This window comes from Ammospiza caudacuta, chromosome 12 (assembly GCF_027887145.1).
Source record: "Ammospiza caudacuta isolate bAmmCau1 chromosome 12, bAmmCau1.pri, whole genome shotgun sequence".
NCBI classification, from domain to species: Eukaryota; Metazoa; Chordata; class Aves; order Passeriformes; family Passerellidae; genus Ammospiza; species Ammospiza caudacuta.
In genome coordinates this window covers 10,800,075-10,816,657 of record NC_080604.1, presented here as the reverse complement: position 1 = coordinate 10,816,657, position 16,583 = coordinate 10,800,075, and the positions used below count along the sequence as shown (strand labels likewise).

At 58.0% G+C, this 16,583-nt stretch overlaps 2 protein-coding genes across 2 annotated transcripts in view; both read right to left on the bottom strand.

Moving 5' to 3' along the window:
- CELSR3 (cadherin EGF LAG seven-pass G-type receptor 3) overlaps positions 1 to 9,367 on the bottom strand; it is a 29,100-nt gene extending 19,733 nt beyond the window's left edge. The window contains exons 1-2 of the mRNA XM_058812651.1: positions 6,649 to 9,367; positions 204 to 836 (exon numbers count right to left, since the gene is read on the bottom strand). Coding sequence (XP_058668634.1) covers positions 204 to 836; positions 6,649 to 9,352 — 3,337 coding nt within the window. The 5' untranslated portion in view covers positions 9,353 to 9,367. The remainder of the gene's footprint in view (positions 1 to 203; positions 837 to 6,648) is intronic.
- Positions 9,368 to 11,774: 2,407 nt separating this feature from the next.
- Positions 11,775 to 16,583, bottom strand: part of NCKIPSD (NCK interacting protein with SH3 domain) — a 51,409-nt gene continuing 46,600 nt past the window's right edge. The window contains exons 12-13 of the mRNA XM_058812885.1: positions 15,520 to 15,692; positions 11,775 to 14,956 (exon numbers count right to left, since the gene is read on the bottom strand). Coding sequence (XP_058668868.1) covers positions 14,753 to 14,956; positions 15,520 to 15,692 — 377 coding nt within the window. The 3' untranslated portion in view covers positions 11,775 to 14,752. The remainder of the gene's footprint in view (positions 14,957 to 15,519; positions 15,693 to 16,583) is intronic.

The window sequence follows — 16,583 nt, the reverse complement described above, 5'->3', positions numbered from 1 at the left end:
CAAGCCAACTCCCTACCAGACAGATTTCTATGGCAACCTCAGCCCTGCACACGCAGCACCATGGAAACACAGAGCTGGGAGCAGAGCTGGACTCTGCAGGCACAGAGAGGCTGTGACACCCACGGCCCTGGTGGGAAGGGCACCTGCCACGGTGACAGCAGTGCCAAGGGACGCTGCCAGCCCTCCCCCAGGGCCGCACTCACCGCTGAAGTGCTGGCGGCAGACGCAGGTGTAGCCGCCCTCCCTGCGGGTGCAGATGCCCCCATTGAGGCAGGGGTTGGAGTAGCACAGGTTGATCTCGGTCTCACAGTAGTCCCCGGTGAAGCCCTGGGGGCAGCGGCAGCGCAGGCCGGCAATGGGGTGGATGGGCCGGAACAGGGTGGAGCGGGAGGCGATGAAGGGCGCCGAGCTGTCGAACTTGAGCACGGAGATGCACTTCATGTAGTTCTGGCAGGGCTCCCGCAGGCACACGTTGTCGTCGAAGGGCAGCACGTCCAGCATGGAGGTGCCTGTCAGCACCATGCGCTTCATGTACAGCTGCTCCTGCAGCTCCTCCGAGCTGAAGTAGCGCCCGCCCCGGGGCGCCAGCGCCGAGAAGCTGACGTTGAGCACCGTGCCCCCCACGTCCGTGTCGTTCTGGATGTTGAAGATGAAGATGTCCTCCTTGGGCGTCGCAAGCACGGTGGCCACTCCTTCCAGGAAGGTGGAGAGCAGCGGGGAGAGGAACCTCTCCTGCCACATGTTCTGCAGGCGCACCGTGATGCTGTTGGCCAGCATGTCCTCCGTGATGATGATCACGCGCAGGACGCACTGAGCTGTCACGCTGTGGATCCCGTCTGTGGGAGGCAACAGGAACACGCTGCAGGTCTCTGCCTGCTCTTGGAGGATCTCTTCCCTCCCAGCCCAGGGCAGAGCCCTGCACCCCAGTGTTTGACTCCTGGGTAAGGAAGCTTGGAGCCACAGCCCCAAGGGCTAGTAGAGAGCCACCTGGGATGGAGAGGGAGTGGCCCATGTGGCTGCATCTTCTCCCCCCATCAGGCTCTCCACTGAAGGAACTCTCAGGTTTTCTCCTTGTCCTGGATCTCGGCAGCAAACTGAGCTCCCAGGAACAAAGGTGCTCAGGAACAGAAGGAAGTCCCAGCAGGAGGTTTGGCAAACACTGGAGATGATGCCAGGGCCTGGGGTGTTTTGTTTCCCTGCTGTGCCCTGTCTGCCTTCCCCACGCTGCCTTTTCCTGTGCTCTTCTCCTGCCATTTCCTTCCTCTCTCCTCCAGGCTCTCCCAAGCTTTTGTGCTGGTCTCCCTGCTCCCCCCATTCTCACCATCTGCTCTGCATCTCTTCCTCTCTCAGCCCATCTCTGGTTTGTTTAATTCTCTTTAATCTCTGTTTTCCTTGGAAACAAACTCCTTCCCTTTGGGATCGCGCTCCACATGAGCAATCTCACAGGCAGAAGCAGAGGAGCGTGCAGGGACAACTCGGAGCGTGCAAGGACACTCGGAGCGTGCAGGGACACTCGGAGGTGGCAGGGACACTCGGAGCGTGCAGGGACAACTCGGAGTGTGCAGGGACACTCGGAGTGTGCAGGGACACTCGGAGTGTGCAGGGACACTCGGAGGTGGCAGGGACACTCGGAATGTGCAGGGACACTCGGAGCGTGCAGGGACAACTCGGAGCGTGCAGGGACACTTGGAGGTGCAGGGACACTCGGAGCGTGCAGGGACACTCGGAGGTGCAGGGACACTCAGAGCGTGCAGCGACACTCGGAGCGTGCAGGGACACTCGGAGGTGCAGGGACACTCGGAGGTGCAGGGACACTCGGAGGTGCAGGGACACTCGGGAGGTGCAGGGACACTCGGAGGTGCAGGGACACTCGGGAGGTGCAGGGGACACTCGGAGCACGCCTGCCGGCTCTCTCAGCACCTTGGCCAGCAGCAGCAGCAGCCGCTCACCCAGGGCACATCGTGTGCACTCCCGGCCAGCGGCTCAGGCTGCAGGGGCACCACAGCACAGCCCGAAGGGGCAGCGGTGCAGCTTCCACCCTGGCAGATCCGTGATCATGGGCTCCTGCCCCACCCCAGCCACCCAGCTCCCAGAGACCAGTGGATCCTGATACCCCAGGAGACCCCAGACACCTCTGACAGCAGCTTTGGCTGGGAGAAGACTGCTTTCCCAGGAAAATGCCTCCTGTCACCTGGTCCCCTCCTTCTGGGCTCCAGCACAGGCTCCAGCAGAGCCAGATTTCAGCATGGCAAGGTAAGACTCTGCCAACCTTGGTGGCCCCAGAAATGTTTGATGGGGCTCATCAAGAACCTCACTGCTCTTGAAATGAAGCAATCCACCTTCCAGCCCATTGCCAGCACCCCAATGCTGGTGCCCCACGGGCATTAGCAGCACACAGCTGCCACCTGTTGTTCCCACCTCCCACCTCATATACACCTGAGAGCCTCAAACCCACACAATTCCATGGAAAACTGGCTCTCCATCATCATACCAACACAACATTACATCAGCACATCTCAACAGTGAGCCCCATGGCTAATCCTGGATCCCAAACCTATGTGCTTCACCTGCTCCAACCCAGTGCAAGGAGCAGCAGCAGGATTCTGGCACCCCAGCCAGCCCCATCCCCGACCAGGATCAGGTGTGCCCATCCCTCATCCATGCCCCAGCTCCCAGCCTCATATACAAAGCTGCCTTCACTGCTCCTCTCTTCCCTTGGCTGCTGTGCTGCAAAGCCTTTTGATTTCCCCCAGCCCTGTTTGAAGTTTGCAGTGCAGGAGGATTTACAAATGGAAACATCTCTCTTTCTTTCACCTCTCTCTACTCCTCAGAAGGTGAAAGCTTTCTAGTGACCCTGCAAATTCCTGCACGAGCAGCAGCCTGCACACAGGGACTGTGCTCTGGAGATAAGGCTGGCTGCAGGCTGGGGGAGCAGCGTGCCAGTGCAGGCACCCAGGAGCTAATCTCCTGCAGGAAAGGGGAGCTGCTTCTCTCTGAAGGCAAACTGCTCCCGGCCCTTGTGGAAGCAAGGTGAGAAAGCACCTATCTGTGTGCGACACCCTGCCTGCTCTGGCACACAGGGCAGCACGAGCAGCAACAACAGAGCTCCATTCAGCATCTGGTTGGACGTGCCAGGGTATCCAGATCTGTCAGGGCTCAGGGCAAGGAACTGGCATCACCACCTCCATTCCCCAAGGCACATCCTCTCTGCAGGAGGCTCATGGGGAACTGAGACCACCCCGACCCTGGGAGGCAGGAGTGTGAGGAAAGCCTAAGTCACACTTGGCAGAAGATGCTCCCCAAGCCACCACCAGCCTGGCAGCTCTCCCTGAGGAGCCCCCTGGTGAGGCAGCACCCCAGGATGCCATCACTGACACCAGCTCCCTTCTCCACACAGCTGGGTCGTGTCCAGCTCCCTCCCCTGTCCCTTTGTCCCCTCCTCTCTGTTGTCTCTCTGGTCAAGGCCAGCATGAGCTCCCTGCCCTCTCCTCTCCAGCTCCCAGCTCACCCAGAAGCAGCCACAAGGCCTGGGGACAGCTCCTGCTCTCCCCAGGGGCTGCTCAGAGCCCAGCAGATTTCTGCCTGATTTATGGCTGCTATTCAGCCTTGGCTCAGGGCATCCTGAGGCAGGCTGGAGGCCAGGAATGCCTCACAGGAGCAAGGACTCTGTGCCTGGGGAAGAAAGTGAGTTGGAGGGTACCTGATGCCTTTGATCCCACGGCAGGAAAGCCAAGCATCCCTTTCCCAGTTCCCCAGAGCAATGTGGAGCCAGGCCTGGGCCCACAGCCCTCCTCAGAAACCCCCCTCTAACACTGTCCCAACCTCAGCATCACACCCAAGGCTGCCTGCCCCTCCAAGCACAGGGAAGCAGATGGTTAAGAGAATGACCCACTGCAAATGGGAAAAGAAAAAAAAATAAAGCTACCAGAAGAAAGCCCAAAGCTGGCTGGAGGCACTGACCCCCCATGGGAGGCATTTTAATCACGAATGCTCAGCCTTTCTGATTAAATCCTGTGGCTGCAGAGCTGGTGCCTGGTGAATATTCATGCAGCAGAGTGAGGAGTCCTAGAAACACAGCTACAGGGAATGGAGCAAGGAAAAGGAACAAGGGGCTCTGACCCTTGTGCTGGGCAGCATTGAGCCATTGTGTTTGCAATTCCAAGACTGACAATTACCAGCTTCAAAAGCAACGAAGCTAAAGAAGAGTTCCATGCCCTCTTCTACTCAGTGGCAGCAACAGTGTCCAAGAGAGCCAAAAACAGTGTCCAAAAGCCACTATTGTGACTGCAATGGCCACCCCAAAGACAGCAAGGTGCTCTGGGGACAGACAGGGTGACTTTCATGTTTGCAGGTGAGGAACAGTAACACACTTACAGACAAGGAGCCAGGAAAAGACCTGGATATCAGTATAGTGAACATTCCTCACTGCTGCTGAAATGCTTTGGCAGACCTCTCAACATCTTGATAATATTTTACCAGTTAAGAGATCTTGAAAGTAAATCAGGCTTCCATCACCCAGCACAGAAGATGAATGCCATTCTCCTGCACCTGAGCCTCCACACTTGCCACCAAGCCCAGAGAAACCAGTCTGAAATGGTTTGAAGTCAACATGATGTCAGTCTCTCACACTGCCCTGATTTCAGAGCGCTGCTGGCCATGGACAGCCCCTCCATTCCACTGTCCTGCATCCTCAGCAGCCAAGAGCAGATGTTAGCAGCCAGAAGTGTCCTGTGAAAAGCTGAGGTCAGTTTTGAGGCTATCAGCCCTGCTGGAAAGGCAGTGGTTTGTGATGGCCCAAGTCTGCTGCCTCCTACAAGGGGCTGAGCTAAGAATACACACGGCTCACAGGCAGGCAAAATGGCCCCTTGCCCTGTGTTTTAGGGGGTTCAGCCTCCCTGAAAAGCACCATAAAGGCAGGGATTCAGTGGCCTCCTAGGATGCTGGCCCTTGGGACACCCACGTAGCTGCTGCTGCTGTCCCCCAGCAGCAGGGAGCTGCTCTGCCAGGCAGTGTCTGGGGCAGACAATGCAGCCAGGGCTGACTGTCCTGGCTGCCAGCTCTGCACACCCACCCTGCTCTGCACACAGCGACAGCACGGGGCTGCGGAGCTGCCAGCTGGGCGGGGGGCTTCCAACAACAAAGACTGAAAAGCCAAACTAGACCTCCACCTCCACAGCCAATACAAATCCAACAAAAGGCTCGTTTCCCAGCATCTCACTTCCCTCGCCAGAACAGCTCTTCCCCTTCCATCCTCTCCCCTCCTTGAGCACACCGCTCCCATTCTCCCTTCCCGCTGGAAGATGACGACATTCTAATTGCAAGGGCCCCCTTGCCACGAGGCGGCTCATGCAGGACTCCAGGATGTGATTGTCTCCTGCCTTTGTGCAGGGTTAAGTGTGTGAGGAGGCAGGGCTTGCATAAACACACTGGGGCAGAAGCTGGAAAGGTCAAAACCACCCCCACCTCCAGCGAGGGGCTGGAGCAGCCCTGCGGCTACAATTACCCCCACAGAGCCCCAGCCCACTGCCAGGCTGCTGCTGCTCATGCAGGATTGCCTTGGATAGGTCTCCTGTTAAAGCCCTTGCTCCATCCTTTGAAAGAAATCCTCCTCTGACAGAATAAGCCGGACTGAGAGAGCCAAAAGGGAAGGCAGCCAATGGCCAGGGGACCATCACAATTTAGAGCACCGCTCCCCAGGCACTCCTGGCAATTCAGTGCTTGGCCCCTCCAGAGAGGGCTCCTGCCCTCCCTCCTGCAGCCACTCCATGGTTCAGCAATGGACAGATGCCTCCATTTCAGATCATGCTAAGAAAGGCTAGTGCTGAAGGCAAAGCTCAGGCTCTGGAAGCTCCAGGTCCAAACCCTGCTTGCCCATGGTCCGTCTTTGTCCTGTCCTCAGCTGGGCTAGAGGGCACCCAATACCCCACAAAGCCACCCCTAGCTACAGCCAGCATCTGCATTTGGATACCCCAACAACAAGCACTATGCAAGAGTTCCAGGGACTGCACTCAGGCTTGTCACAGCTGTCCCCTGAACACTGAGCTGGCTGCAGAAAGGCAGCACTAGGCTTCAGAAGCCACCCTGCAAAGCAAGTGCTGGCAGGAGCCACAGCCAGAGTCCGGACTGAACTGTTTGCTGCTGGCAGATGGGTGTTTGAGAGGGCTCCCTCTGCACTGAGCTCAGTCCCTCCCTCTCTACAGCAGAGCCAGGGAAGCACTCAGTCCCGGCAGAGAGAAAAGCCACCTGGGCTTGGGAGCAAGGCAGTGTACCAGCCCTGGGCCAGCAGCCTGGCCATCGTGGGAACTGCCTCCTTCCTGGGCCAGCACCCCACAACACACAACACAGCCTGGCTGGCCACAACACCTCCAAAGGTGCCTCGCTAGCAGCCAGAAGTGATCTCACAGCTCAGTAACGATGCTTTGTTCTTGCAGACCATTTCCAGCCTTGTCCCCTTCACAAGCACTGCTCAGCAACCTGCCTCCCATGCCACCCCTCACACCACCCCAGCAGAACTCTGTCTGGAATGGACCCCCAATCCAAACCTTGTTACCAGTCCCCACCCCCAATGCACAACGGGCTGCCCCAGAGGGACCCTGCAGAGCCCCCCAAAGGTACCGTACCAAAGATTCAATGATTTTCACTCCCTACCTGTGACAGTCACCAGCATGGAGGCCACAAGCGGACGGTTGTTGTCCAGCTTGCGGCTCAGCCTCAGCTCCCCGCTCGACTGATTTACAATCAACAAGTGCAGCTCGTTTCCCCGCTCAAAGGAGTAGAAGAGGTGGTCAGATGCATCTGGGTCATATGCTGGGACCTTCCCTATGACCCCCGAGGGGAAGGTGTTGGATTTATTGGACACGTAGTTATTGAACAGGATTTGGAAGTTCTTCAGAACAGGGCTATTGTCATTCTGGTCAAGGAGTTTGATGTGGACTGTAGCTCTGCTGACCAGAGGGGCAGAGGTGGCCTGCACTACAATCACATATTCAGATTTTGTCTCATAATCCAAGTCTATCAATGCTGTGAGCTCCCCAGAAAAGATGTCCATCTGGAATATCTCTGGGATGTTGCCCTCCACAATTTGGTACATGATCTGGGCATTGGGTCCCTCATCTGGGTCAACAGCTGTGATTTGGGCCACTACAGAGCCTACAATGCTGTTCTCCTTCACCAGAACCTCAAACTCCTCAGCAGGAAAGACAGGAGCGTTGTCATTCACATCCTGAATGGTGACCTGGATGTGGACAGGAGTTCTCAGAGGAGGGATGCCCCTGTCCACAGCGTAGGCAGTCAGTTCGTAGACAGGAACGCTCTCGCGGTCCAGCCTGCGCACGGTGCGAATGATGCCTGAGGTGGGCTCTATGGTGAAGTCCCCATCCCCGTCCTCCCCGTTCTGGAAGGTGTACTGCACTCGCCCGTTGGTGTGGGCATCCCGGTCGGTGGCAGAGATCTGGAGCACGCTGGTGAAGGGAGGTGCATCCTCAGAGATCACGCCCTGGTAAAGAGGGCTGACAAACTGGGGGGCATTGTCATTAACATCATTCACCATGATTTCAACATATGTGGTGTCTGCCTTCTGGGGGATCCCATTGTCCTTGGCAGTGATAGCCAACGTATACGTGACCTGGTCCTCATAGTCCAGTTGTGCCTGGAGGGTGATGGCCCCAGAGTCTGGGTCAATACGGAACTGAGGGACGTTGTCTTCCAGGTAGTAGGTGATGCGGGCGTTCTCCCCCACGTCATCATCCGTGGCACTGATCACCACCACGGTGCTGCCCACAGGCCGGTCCTCGTTGATGCTCACGGAGTAGTGGGCGCTCTGGAACACGGGCCGGTGCGTGTTGGCGTCGGTGATGTTGATGTGAACGTGGCAGTTGTCACGCAGGGTGCGGTCAGAGGCCGTCACCGTGAGCACATAGCGCCTCTCCTGCTTGTAGTCCAGCGGCAGAGACAGAGTGATGAGCCCCAGCCCTCCCTGCGTGCTGATGGAGAAGCGGTTCCGTGTGTTGCCCCCTGTGATCTGGTATGTGATGGCGCTGTTCACGTCCCGGTCCACTGCCGTGACGCTGAGGACACTGGTGCCCACAGCCGCGTCCTCGTTCAGGCGGATGAAGTATTCCTTCTGGGTGAACTCAGGGCGGTTGTCGTTGACATCCATGACAGTGATGGTGACGCTGGCCGAGGCGGATAAAGGTGGAGAGCCGTGGTCATGAGCCTCCACCCCAAAAAAATAGTGCTCGACCGATTCCCGGTCCAAGGGCCCACTGACCGTGATCCACCCCGTGGCACTGTTCACCACAAAGGGTGTGTCAGCTGAGACCCCTGTCAGTTTGTACTCCAGGCGCGAGTTCTCGCCGTAGTCTGCGTCCACAGCCTGGATGTGGATGACAGAGTGGCCAAGGGGAGCATTCTCCAGGACGGAGATTTGAAAAGGGGTGCTGACAAAAATGGGGGCATGGTCATTGATGTCCACCACCTGGATGCTCGCCATGCCAGTGTTGTTAGAAAGAGGAGGACGTCCCGCATCCTGAGCCCGGATCCTCAGGGCGTACTCCCGCTCCACCTCAAAATCCAGGGGGGCCACCACCTGTATTTCCCCAGTGACACTGTCAATAGAGAACTGGCCCCGACTGTTCCCACTGATGATGTTGTAGTGCACCAGCGCGTTGTTGTCCTTGTCCAGGTCCGTGGCGGTGACACGCAGGATCTCGGTGTGGGGCCGTATGTCCTCCCTCACTTGGACAATGTAGCGCTTCTCACTGAACTGAGGGATGTTGTCATTCTCATCGAGGACTGTGATGTAGACCTTGACAGTGGCGGAGCGGGGCCCCGGCTCCCTGCCCTGGTCATTGGCTTCCACCACCAGCGAGTACTTCTCCATTTTCTCCCTGTCCACTGGCCCACTGGTGGTGATGAGGCCGGAGCGGGGATCAATCTCAAAGATGTCGTGGGCAGCCCGTTCGTTGACAAAGCGGTAACGGATGTTAGCATTGGGCAGGGAGTCGACGTCGGTGGCCCGCAGCTGCAGGATGGGGTATCCCTCCTCGACGTTCTCCCGGATGGTCTCCCGGTACTCGCCCTGCTCGAAGACGGGGTCGTGGTCGTTGCGGTCAGCCACAGTGATAGCCACCATGGTTGTGGCGGAGAGCCGCGGTGCCCCGTGGTCAGTGGCCGTCACTCGGAAGTAGTGCAGGTCCATGCTCTCGCGATCCAGGGCCTGGGTGGTGGAGATGAGCCCGGCCCGCGGGTCGATGCTGAACAGATCCCGCGAGCGGCTGTTCATCAGCGCGTCCATGGAGTACACCAGCCGCCCCGCCTCGCCCCCGTCGGGGTCCTGGGCCGTCACCGCCATCACCGCCGTCCCCGCCGGCTGGTTCTCCGCCACCTCCGCCTGGTAGTTGTACTGGGGGAACAGCGGGTGGCGGTTCGGTGCCGCGCGCCGGCCCCGCCGTCCCGGGGCCGGTGCCGGGACCGAGGGCAGCGGGCGCGGCTGGGCGGCGCGGGGCGCGCAGCGCGGCGGGGACCGGCGGCGCGGCGCCGGGGGCAGCCCCGGGGGCACGGCCGGCGCCCGGCACGGCACGGCGGCGGGACAGCCCCAGCGGGCTGCCGGCCCCCAGCCTGCCGGCGGCGGCGGCGCCGTGGCCCCCAGCCCGGAGGGGAACAAAGGGAGCAGCAGGAGCGGTAGCAGCACTAGCAGTAGCGGCGGCGGCGACGGCTCCCGGCGGCGGCGGCAGCAGGAGCGGCTCGGGGCGGCCACCGGCTCCTCCGCCGCTGCCATGGTGCCTCGGCGGCCGCCGCCCGGCCCGGGCGCACGGCGATGGGCTCGGCGCCGCCCCCGCTCGCGCCGGCGATGGCCGCCCCCTGCCCCGCCGCCGCCGCCGCTGCTGCCGGGGGTGGTGGCGGCTCCTCCCGCAGCCCCAACATGGCTCCCGCCGCCCCGCCCCGCCGCGCCCCCGCCCGCCCTGCGCCGCCATCTTGAGCGCGGGCGGCCGGGCCGTGCCGGGCGCTCCGGGCGGAACGCGCGGCTCTCGGGCCGGGCATCGCGGGGCGGCCGCTGCCGGCGCTGGAGCGGCGTGTGCCGCCCGCGAGCAAACCCGCGGGCTCAGCGCTGCCGGACGGCTCTTTGCGAGGGGCTGCACCGGCCGGCCCCGGGTGAGCGGCTCCCAGAGCATCCCTGCCAAAGCTGCAACCCCGGCGGCCACCGGGACACCGTGCACACAGCACACACCTGCTGAGCCCGCCGACCCTGCGGCTCTGCCGGTGCACCCGGGGCCAGAGCAGTGCCCGTGCCGCTACCAGCATCCCCAGGCCAGACTGTGCCCCGTGCCCGAGCAGAGCCCGCGGGCACGGCTGCGCTGCCGCCCGCACAAAGGGCGAGGCAGCGGAGTGCCAGCAGGCAGGTTGGGCAGGAGGCACTGCCGTGCCTTGGCAGCCCCACGGGACCCTTCCACTCCCCATGGCCTTCAGGCAGCACCACGTTGGGCATCTGCAGGGATGGGCTCTACCGCGTGAATGAGGACAGGCTTCCTTCCCTGTGTCTCGCTTCTCCAGGTGGTGCAAGTGGTGTCCCAGCCCAGCCCCTGCCACCCAGCTCCCAGCCATGGGCACCCAAGTGTGTGACAAATATAGCTATCCCACTCTGCTTCCCTGACACAGACCCCAGCTGCCAACAGTCACGAGGTGTGGCATCAGCACCAGAGGGAAAGTTGCAGATTTTCCTTTCTGTATCCCCAATATAAAATAAAACCAACAACCAACCTTATATTTTTCTGAAGAAAATTCAGTTTGAGGCCCTTGCATTACAGTGATTCATTAATGCATCATCCTCGTAATTTAGCTGTTGGTTTGATTCAATCAACTAATATCCTAATCCACTGGAGCTCATAACAGGCTTCAGGTCCTCATTAGTGTTTCGCATGCCATGGTAGAGGGACATCCTTGGCCATGTCCTGCTGAAGGAGAGGGCAAACTGGGGCAAATGCTAGAGAAGAAAGAACTGTGTCAGGGAGGAAAACAGAGCAAATCTGGGAGATGGGAGTGTAGGATGGGGCAGGGAAGAGCAGGGCATACATGGGACACACTGTGCCTCCATGCACATCCTAGCTCCAAAGGGGCCCTCCCAGCACCTGCAGAAGCCCAGGCCTGGCCACCCCTGGGGAAGCCACAGGGTGGGCAGAGCAGGCAGGGCTTGTCCTTGCCCTGTTGCATGTGCTGACCATTTGTTGTAGCACCATGACAGGAACTACCAGGCAGGCCCTAAAGTGGTGGCCAGTGCAGCTCAGCATGTGCCACAGAGAACTTCCCCTGGTGCTTACACAATGCTCAGGGCTGACACCCAGTGAACGTGGATGTCTAACCCCTGGAGAAGCCAACCTGTTAATTTATGAACTGCATAGGATGGGTAATCTGCTGTGATTAACTCCTCAACCACCACATAACGCCTCTGGCTTGGGTGGTCCAGCACCAGCCATGGGCATACTGTGCTCTTGGGGGATTTACATTCTCCCCTACAGACCCTTAATTACCCACTTGAGCCCTCTCAGTGCTGTTAGGATAGTGCCAGAGCAGCCCTGGCCCTGCACACAGCTCACCCAAGAAACCTCATTTACCACAGAGCAGCTCATCACTCATGTGCAACAGGAACACGCTGGCTGATCATACATCACACCTCCTCAAACTGGGGCTGTGCCATCAGGAAACCAAATCAGGAGAGAGGCAATACTTCTTAAAAGTAATGAAGGCTTTCAAGTTTATTTGTTCTAATTACCCAGCTGACAGCTCAGGGGAGGAGGAGAAAATTATCAGGGTATTACTGCCACAAAATAGTTGTAATTGAATCATTCCAGACAATAAAGCAGAAGCGCAGGTCACAGGCAACGTGTCACTCCCCCCACGCCAGCCACCAACACCTCAGTGTTGCACCACAATAAAAACACCAATACAAGGACACACTGCTCTATTGTGCATTATTATAGCCAACAATCCTGAGTGTCTCACCTACAGGGAGAGCAGGATCTGCTGAGCAGGCTGGGGACAGTGAGCTCACATGCTGCAGTTTGATTGCCTGTGATGGGTGAAGGCCTCTCCTGTGCAGCAGGTGCATCTCTCAGGCTGGACCCCCCAGCCAGCTGCCCCCCAGCTCTTCCAACCCTTGGCTGCAGTGGCAGCAGGGTGCTGGGGCAGAGGGTGTTGTGCTACTGTGCAGCTGGGGCAGGGTGAGCAGCCCCATGGACAGCAATGGCTCAGGGATGCCAATGGGAGCCAACAGCTCTGCAGTCTGGGCTCCTGGCACACAGAGCCACAGGTCCTGCCACTATTGGGTTTGCCCGGCACAGCAAAGCCTGTGCTGTGTCATTGAGGGCAAGTGCCAGATGAGCATCTCACCACAGCAGCACGTCATGGCCAACAACAAGCCCAGCAGCACTGGGAAGCAAGCCGAGGTTGGCACAGGGGCACACTCAACCATGTGCTGCACAGAGCAATGGGGCACAGGAGAGCCACCCTGGGGACACACCAGTGAGCACTGGGAGCCCCTATGTGCCCCAACTGAGCCAGGTGTGCAAACTGCACACTGCAAGGCCACATGCCTGGGGACTTTGGAGACACAGGCCAAAGAGGCAGGAGCTAGGACAGAGCTGCCCCCAATTCTGCAGGTAGCTGAGTTTGATGCCATCCTTGGAGTGGCACAGCTTGCACCTGGCATTCACACCCCTGCCCTGGCAGGGCTGTGCCCATGGCCTGGCTGGCTCCCTTGGCACAGAGCTAGGAGCAGACACCAGCTTCCTGCTGCCAACCCAGTGCTCTGCCCCGTGCCTGCTGTGCTCCCCTTGCTCCCCTACAGAACCCCTGCCGTGCAGCACCCCAGGGCTGCAGGCACGGGCTGAGCTTTGGGAGCACACATCCACAGCCAAAGCACGATTCATTACACTCAGTACAGACCATTAAACCCTTCTCTGCCCGGGCTGGCTGCTGGGGCAGCTCTGCTGGGAGCCAGCTGAGGCTGCACGTACCTTGTGGGAAGTGAACTGTGAGTCCAGCTCTGCCAAACCCTCATGTGGAGCAGCCATGCTGGGCAGGCCCCAGGAATGATGGCTGTGCCCCTAGCAAGGGCTGCTGCCCTCCACCCTTCCTTGTCAGCCAGCAACACGGTAGCAAAAGACAAGGCAAGAAGCTGAATAAGGGAAAACAACTGCATTATCCCATTTGGAGATCAGCACCCACTGCTCTGCCTCTGTGGGCAGCAGGCATCCAACCACTCCTGATGCTTTGGTGCCCCTACAACAGGACTGGGCAGGCAGGGCTACACTCACAGAAGTCCAGTTTAAGACATTTTTATTCTTCTGCAGGTTACACTTAGTGTTTAAGAAAATACAGGATCCCTTTTGACATTCATACATTTTTACAGGGAAAAAATAGGTTTCTCTACTAGGGTGGTTATTAAGCTTGGGCATTCCTAGGCTGACTTCCTTGCCCCCATTGGCTGCCAGGCCAACACCCTCTCTTCTCAAAGCATCACTGCCCCAATGGCCAGTCCAGGCCTGCAGAGCTTGTGTCATCCCCTCAAGCTAACAAAAAAAAGTAATTAAAGTAAATACAGTGCTCACTATTTCCAGTTTCACAGCTCCTACACTGGCTACTGCAGAAGAAGACCTGGAGACAGGGAGTGACCACACTGTGCACACAAATATCTAAGAGACCCACGTTAGTGCGTGTGACTATCTGGACCAGGGAAGCAGGTTAATCCCGTTTGCTAGAAACCTAGAGGAAATAAAAATAAGGGTTCCCCACAATTAGCATAGTCATAAACAGCTACTGGACACCAGGCTCACGCTGCCCCTGAGTGTGCCAGGGGACAGGAGGGCAGCGGGGCAGAGCTACTACGAAGCTCAAGGCAGGAAATGCACGCGCTGCACGACCCGAGCGTGCCTGCCCAAGGGCAGCCCCTCTGCTCCAGGCAGTGCTGCAACAGAGTGGCAAGGGGCAGCTTCACCTGGCAGGACACGTCTTGGTGCTGTGTCCAGCCAAGGGCTTCCTAAGGGCAGTGTCATCCACGTGGCTCTTACTTCTAGGCTGCCACAGTGTGCAAGAAATTCAGATTTAAACATCACTATAGAAAGCAGATTGAAAAGCAGCTGCTGGGGTAAGACCTCCATGACCCAAGGTGGGCTGCTGCCCAGAGCAAAGCTGAAGGCTAGGAGGGAGCGAAAGGCTCACTAGACGAGGCGTTAGACAGCGAGCAGCTACTTTCCCTTGGCAGGGCTGCAGCACATTGGCACTAGCAGCAGGAAACAAAACAGATGTTACAAAAGCTTCTTCCAAGCACCAGCAGACTCCACTTGGTCACTGCAGGGAGAGAGACTCACATGGAAAAGAAGTGATACTCTAAGGCAAAGGCCTTTCTCTTCAGGACCTTGGGACACCAGTGCAGCTAAACACCCCCCCATGCTGGCTGCTAAGCCCCCACAAGCTCTCTGCCCTTCCCACCAACACCAGCTGCCCAAACAGCTCCTGCTGAGTCTTGCAGGCAAACCACGTGCCAGTGCCCACCCTGCCCCGGGCACCAGGCCCCGGGGGCACCCCTCACCCTCTCTGCCACTGGCGCTTCCACAGGGCCGGTGAACACTGTCCCAACCTTAGGCCTCACACAGAGGGATGTAAGGTATGAGCTGTACTGGGAGGGAATGGGGACAAAGTGTCAACAAAAGACATAGTCCATCCAAGTGGATCAAACTCCAGTCCAAGCTGAGGAGCATTAGCTGGTACCAGAAGAGATTTCTGGGAACTCTTTATAAATCTCCAAGATGATCAGTTTCTCCATCTGGCACTGCTGGTCCTCCTCCTCCTCGCCCAGGATGCGCTGCAGGATGCCCTGCAGGTCAGAGAGGCGGTGCTGGTGCTGCAGATAGGGCGTGGAGCGGATGATGGCATGCATCAGGGACAGATACTCCATCCTCAGCTGCCAAGTGCAGGGGAGACAAAACACAGAGCACAGTGAAAGATCTGAAGTGAGATAAACAAGTATGCCAGCATCCGTGACAGCATGAGCACAGCAACAGCTGTTTGCTGCTGCACCATCAACCAGAGCACAGCTCCAGAGGCACCTGCCTTTCCTTAAGTATCATTAGTAACTATGGAAAACTCTGCTTTTCCCACAGCAAGAGTGCTGCTCCTCCCCTGGCCTTGAACACGTGTACATCCCCCACCTCCTGCAACAGCAAACAAAAGAGATTTCTCCTACTACTACTCACAGAGGGTCTCTCTTCCCAAAGGTCCCTGGTCAGAAGTGTGTAGACCACCAAAAGCCTGGCAGATCTTTCTTCAGCTATGCTGGTGTGCCAGGCAGGATAAATCTTCCCTTCCTCCTCAGCTCCCAAGGTTGATTTAAGCACACAGAAATGCTGTGCCCACCCCAGAACTCCACTCTTGCCTGCACCAGCAGGCCCCATGAGGGGCCAGGACAAACACCATTGCTCTGGGACTGTGCTCCCTTCCCCAGTGTCTGTGAGTCACTGTGAGCACCTTGTCTCCAGGGGAGAGATCCGCAATCTGCCGCACCAGGATGTCGATCAGGACCATCATGTCTGTGTGATAGAAGATGCTGGCTGTATCCTTGCTGGCAAAGATGTCCTGCAGAAACTTCAGTACTGAGTGTGGTGGCTGAGGCTGATGCTTGAAGATGGAAACTGGATCATCTGGAGGCAGAGACACTGTGCTGAGCCACACACTCCCCGCTGCCCCTCTGCTCCATCCTCAGTGCACATCCCCTCATTAGACCCTTCAGAGAGGAGCCTGCCCTGCCCTCAGCCAGCCCCTCCCTGCCTGTGGATAGCTTTGGTGCTCAAAGAGGTGAAATCAGGATGGCAGCTCTGCAGGCTACCCAGATGAGAGCAAACTCATTATGATGAGCATTAATCACTGTTTATGTTTCACTGACCATCCCAGGTGAGAGCACATTAGTACACTGCCTCTCAGTATCTCCTGTTTTTGCTCAACAGCCACCACTCATTTTCTCCCTGGTTTATTAAGAGGGGTCCAATAACCCCCCTGAAACGCCCATGAGAGCCTGTACCAAAAACAAGCTTTCACCAGAGACCAGGCTAGTACTGTTCCAGAAGCAAGAAAAGAAACACTTCCAAGTTGAAATGAGCCACCACATCCTGTTCTCTTGCAAAACACATCCGTGCAGACTGCAAGAGGGGCTCTGGGCCATGGCAGCTCCTCCAGCAGTTGTCAGGAAGGCGGGCAAAACAGAAGCATCTTCATTAGGTTGTGCCCCCCCCTTTCTTCTCCCAACTCCTCACTGTAAGGTGATCTCTGCAGGGAATCTGGCAGGAAAAGGGCTAAACAAAGGCTTTGGGAGGAGGCCAGACAGAAGAGTACCGAGGTGCCTGCTGCCCTCAAGCTGATATAGTGTGGAGACAGTGATTTGCAGCCCCAAAGAGAACTAAAGCCAGACTAAGATGAGCTGCATGCATCACAGGGTGGGTTATTTCCAGCAGCTCAACAAAATGATTTCTCTCAGGCAGCAAAGCTCCTGTGCTCCAGAAGGTATTAGCAATACAACAGTGGCCTGCAGCACAGGC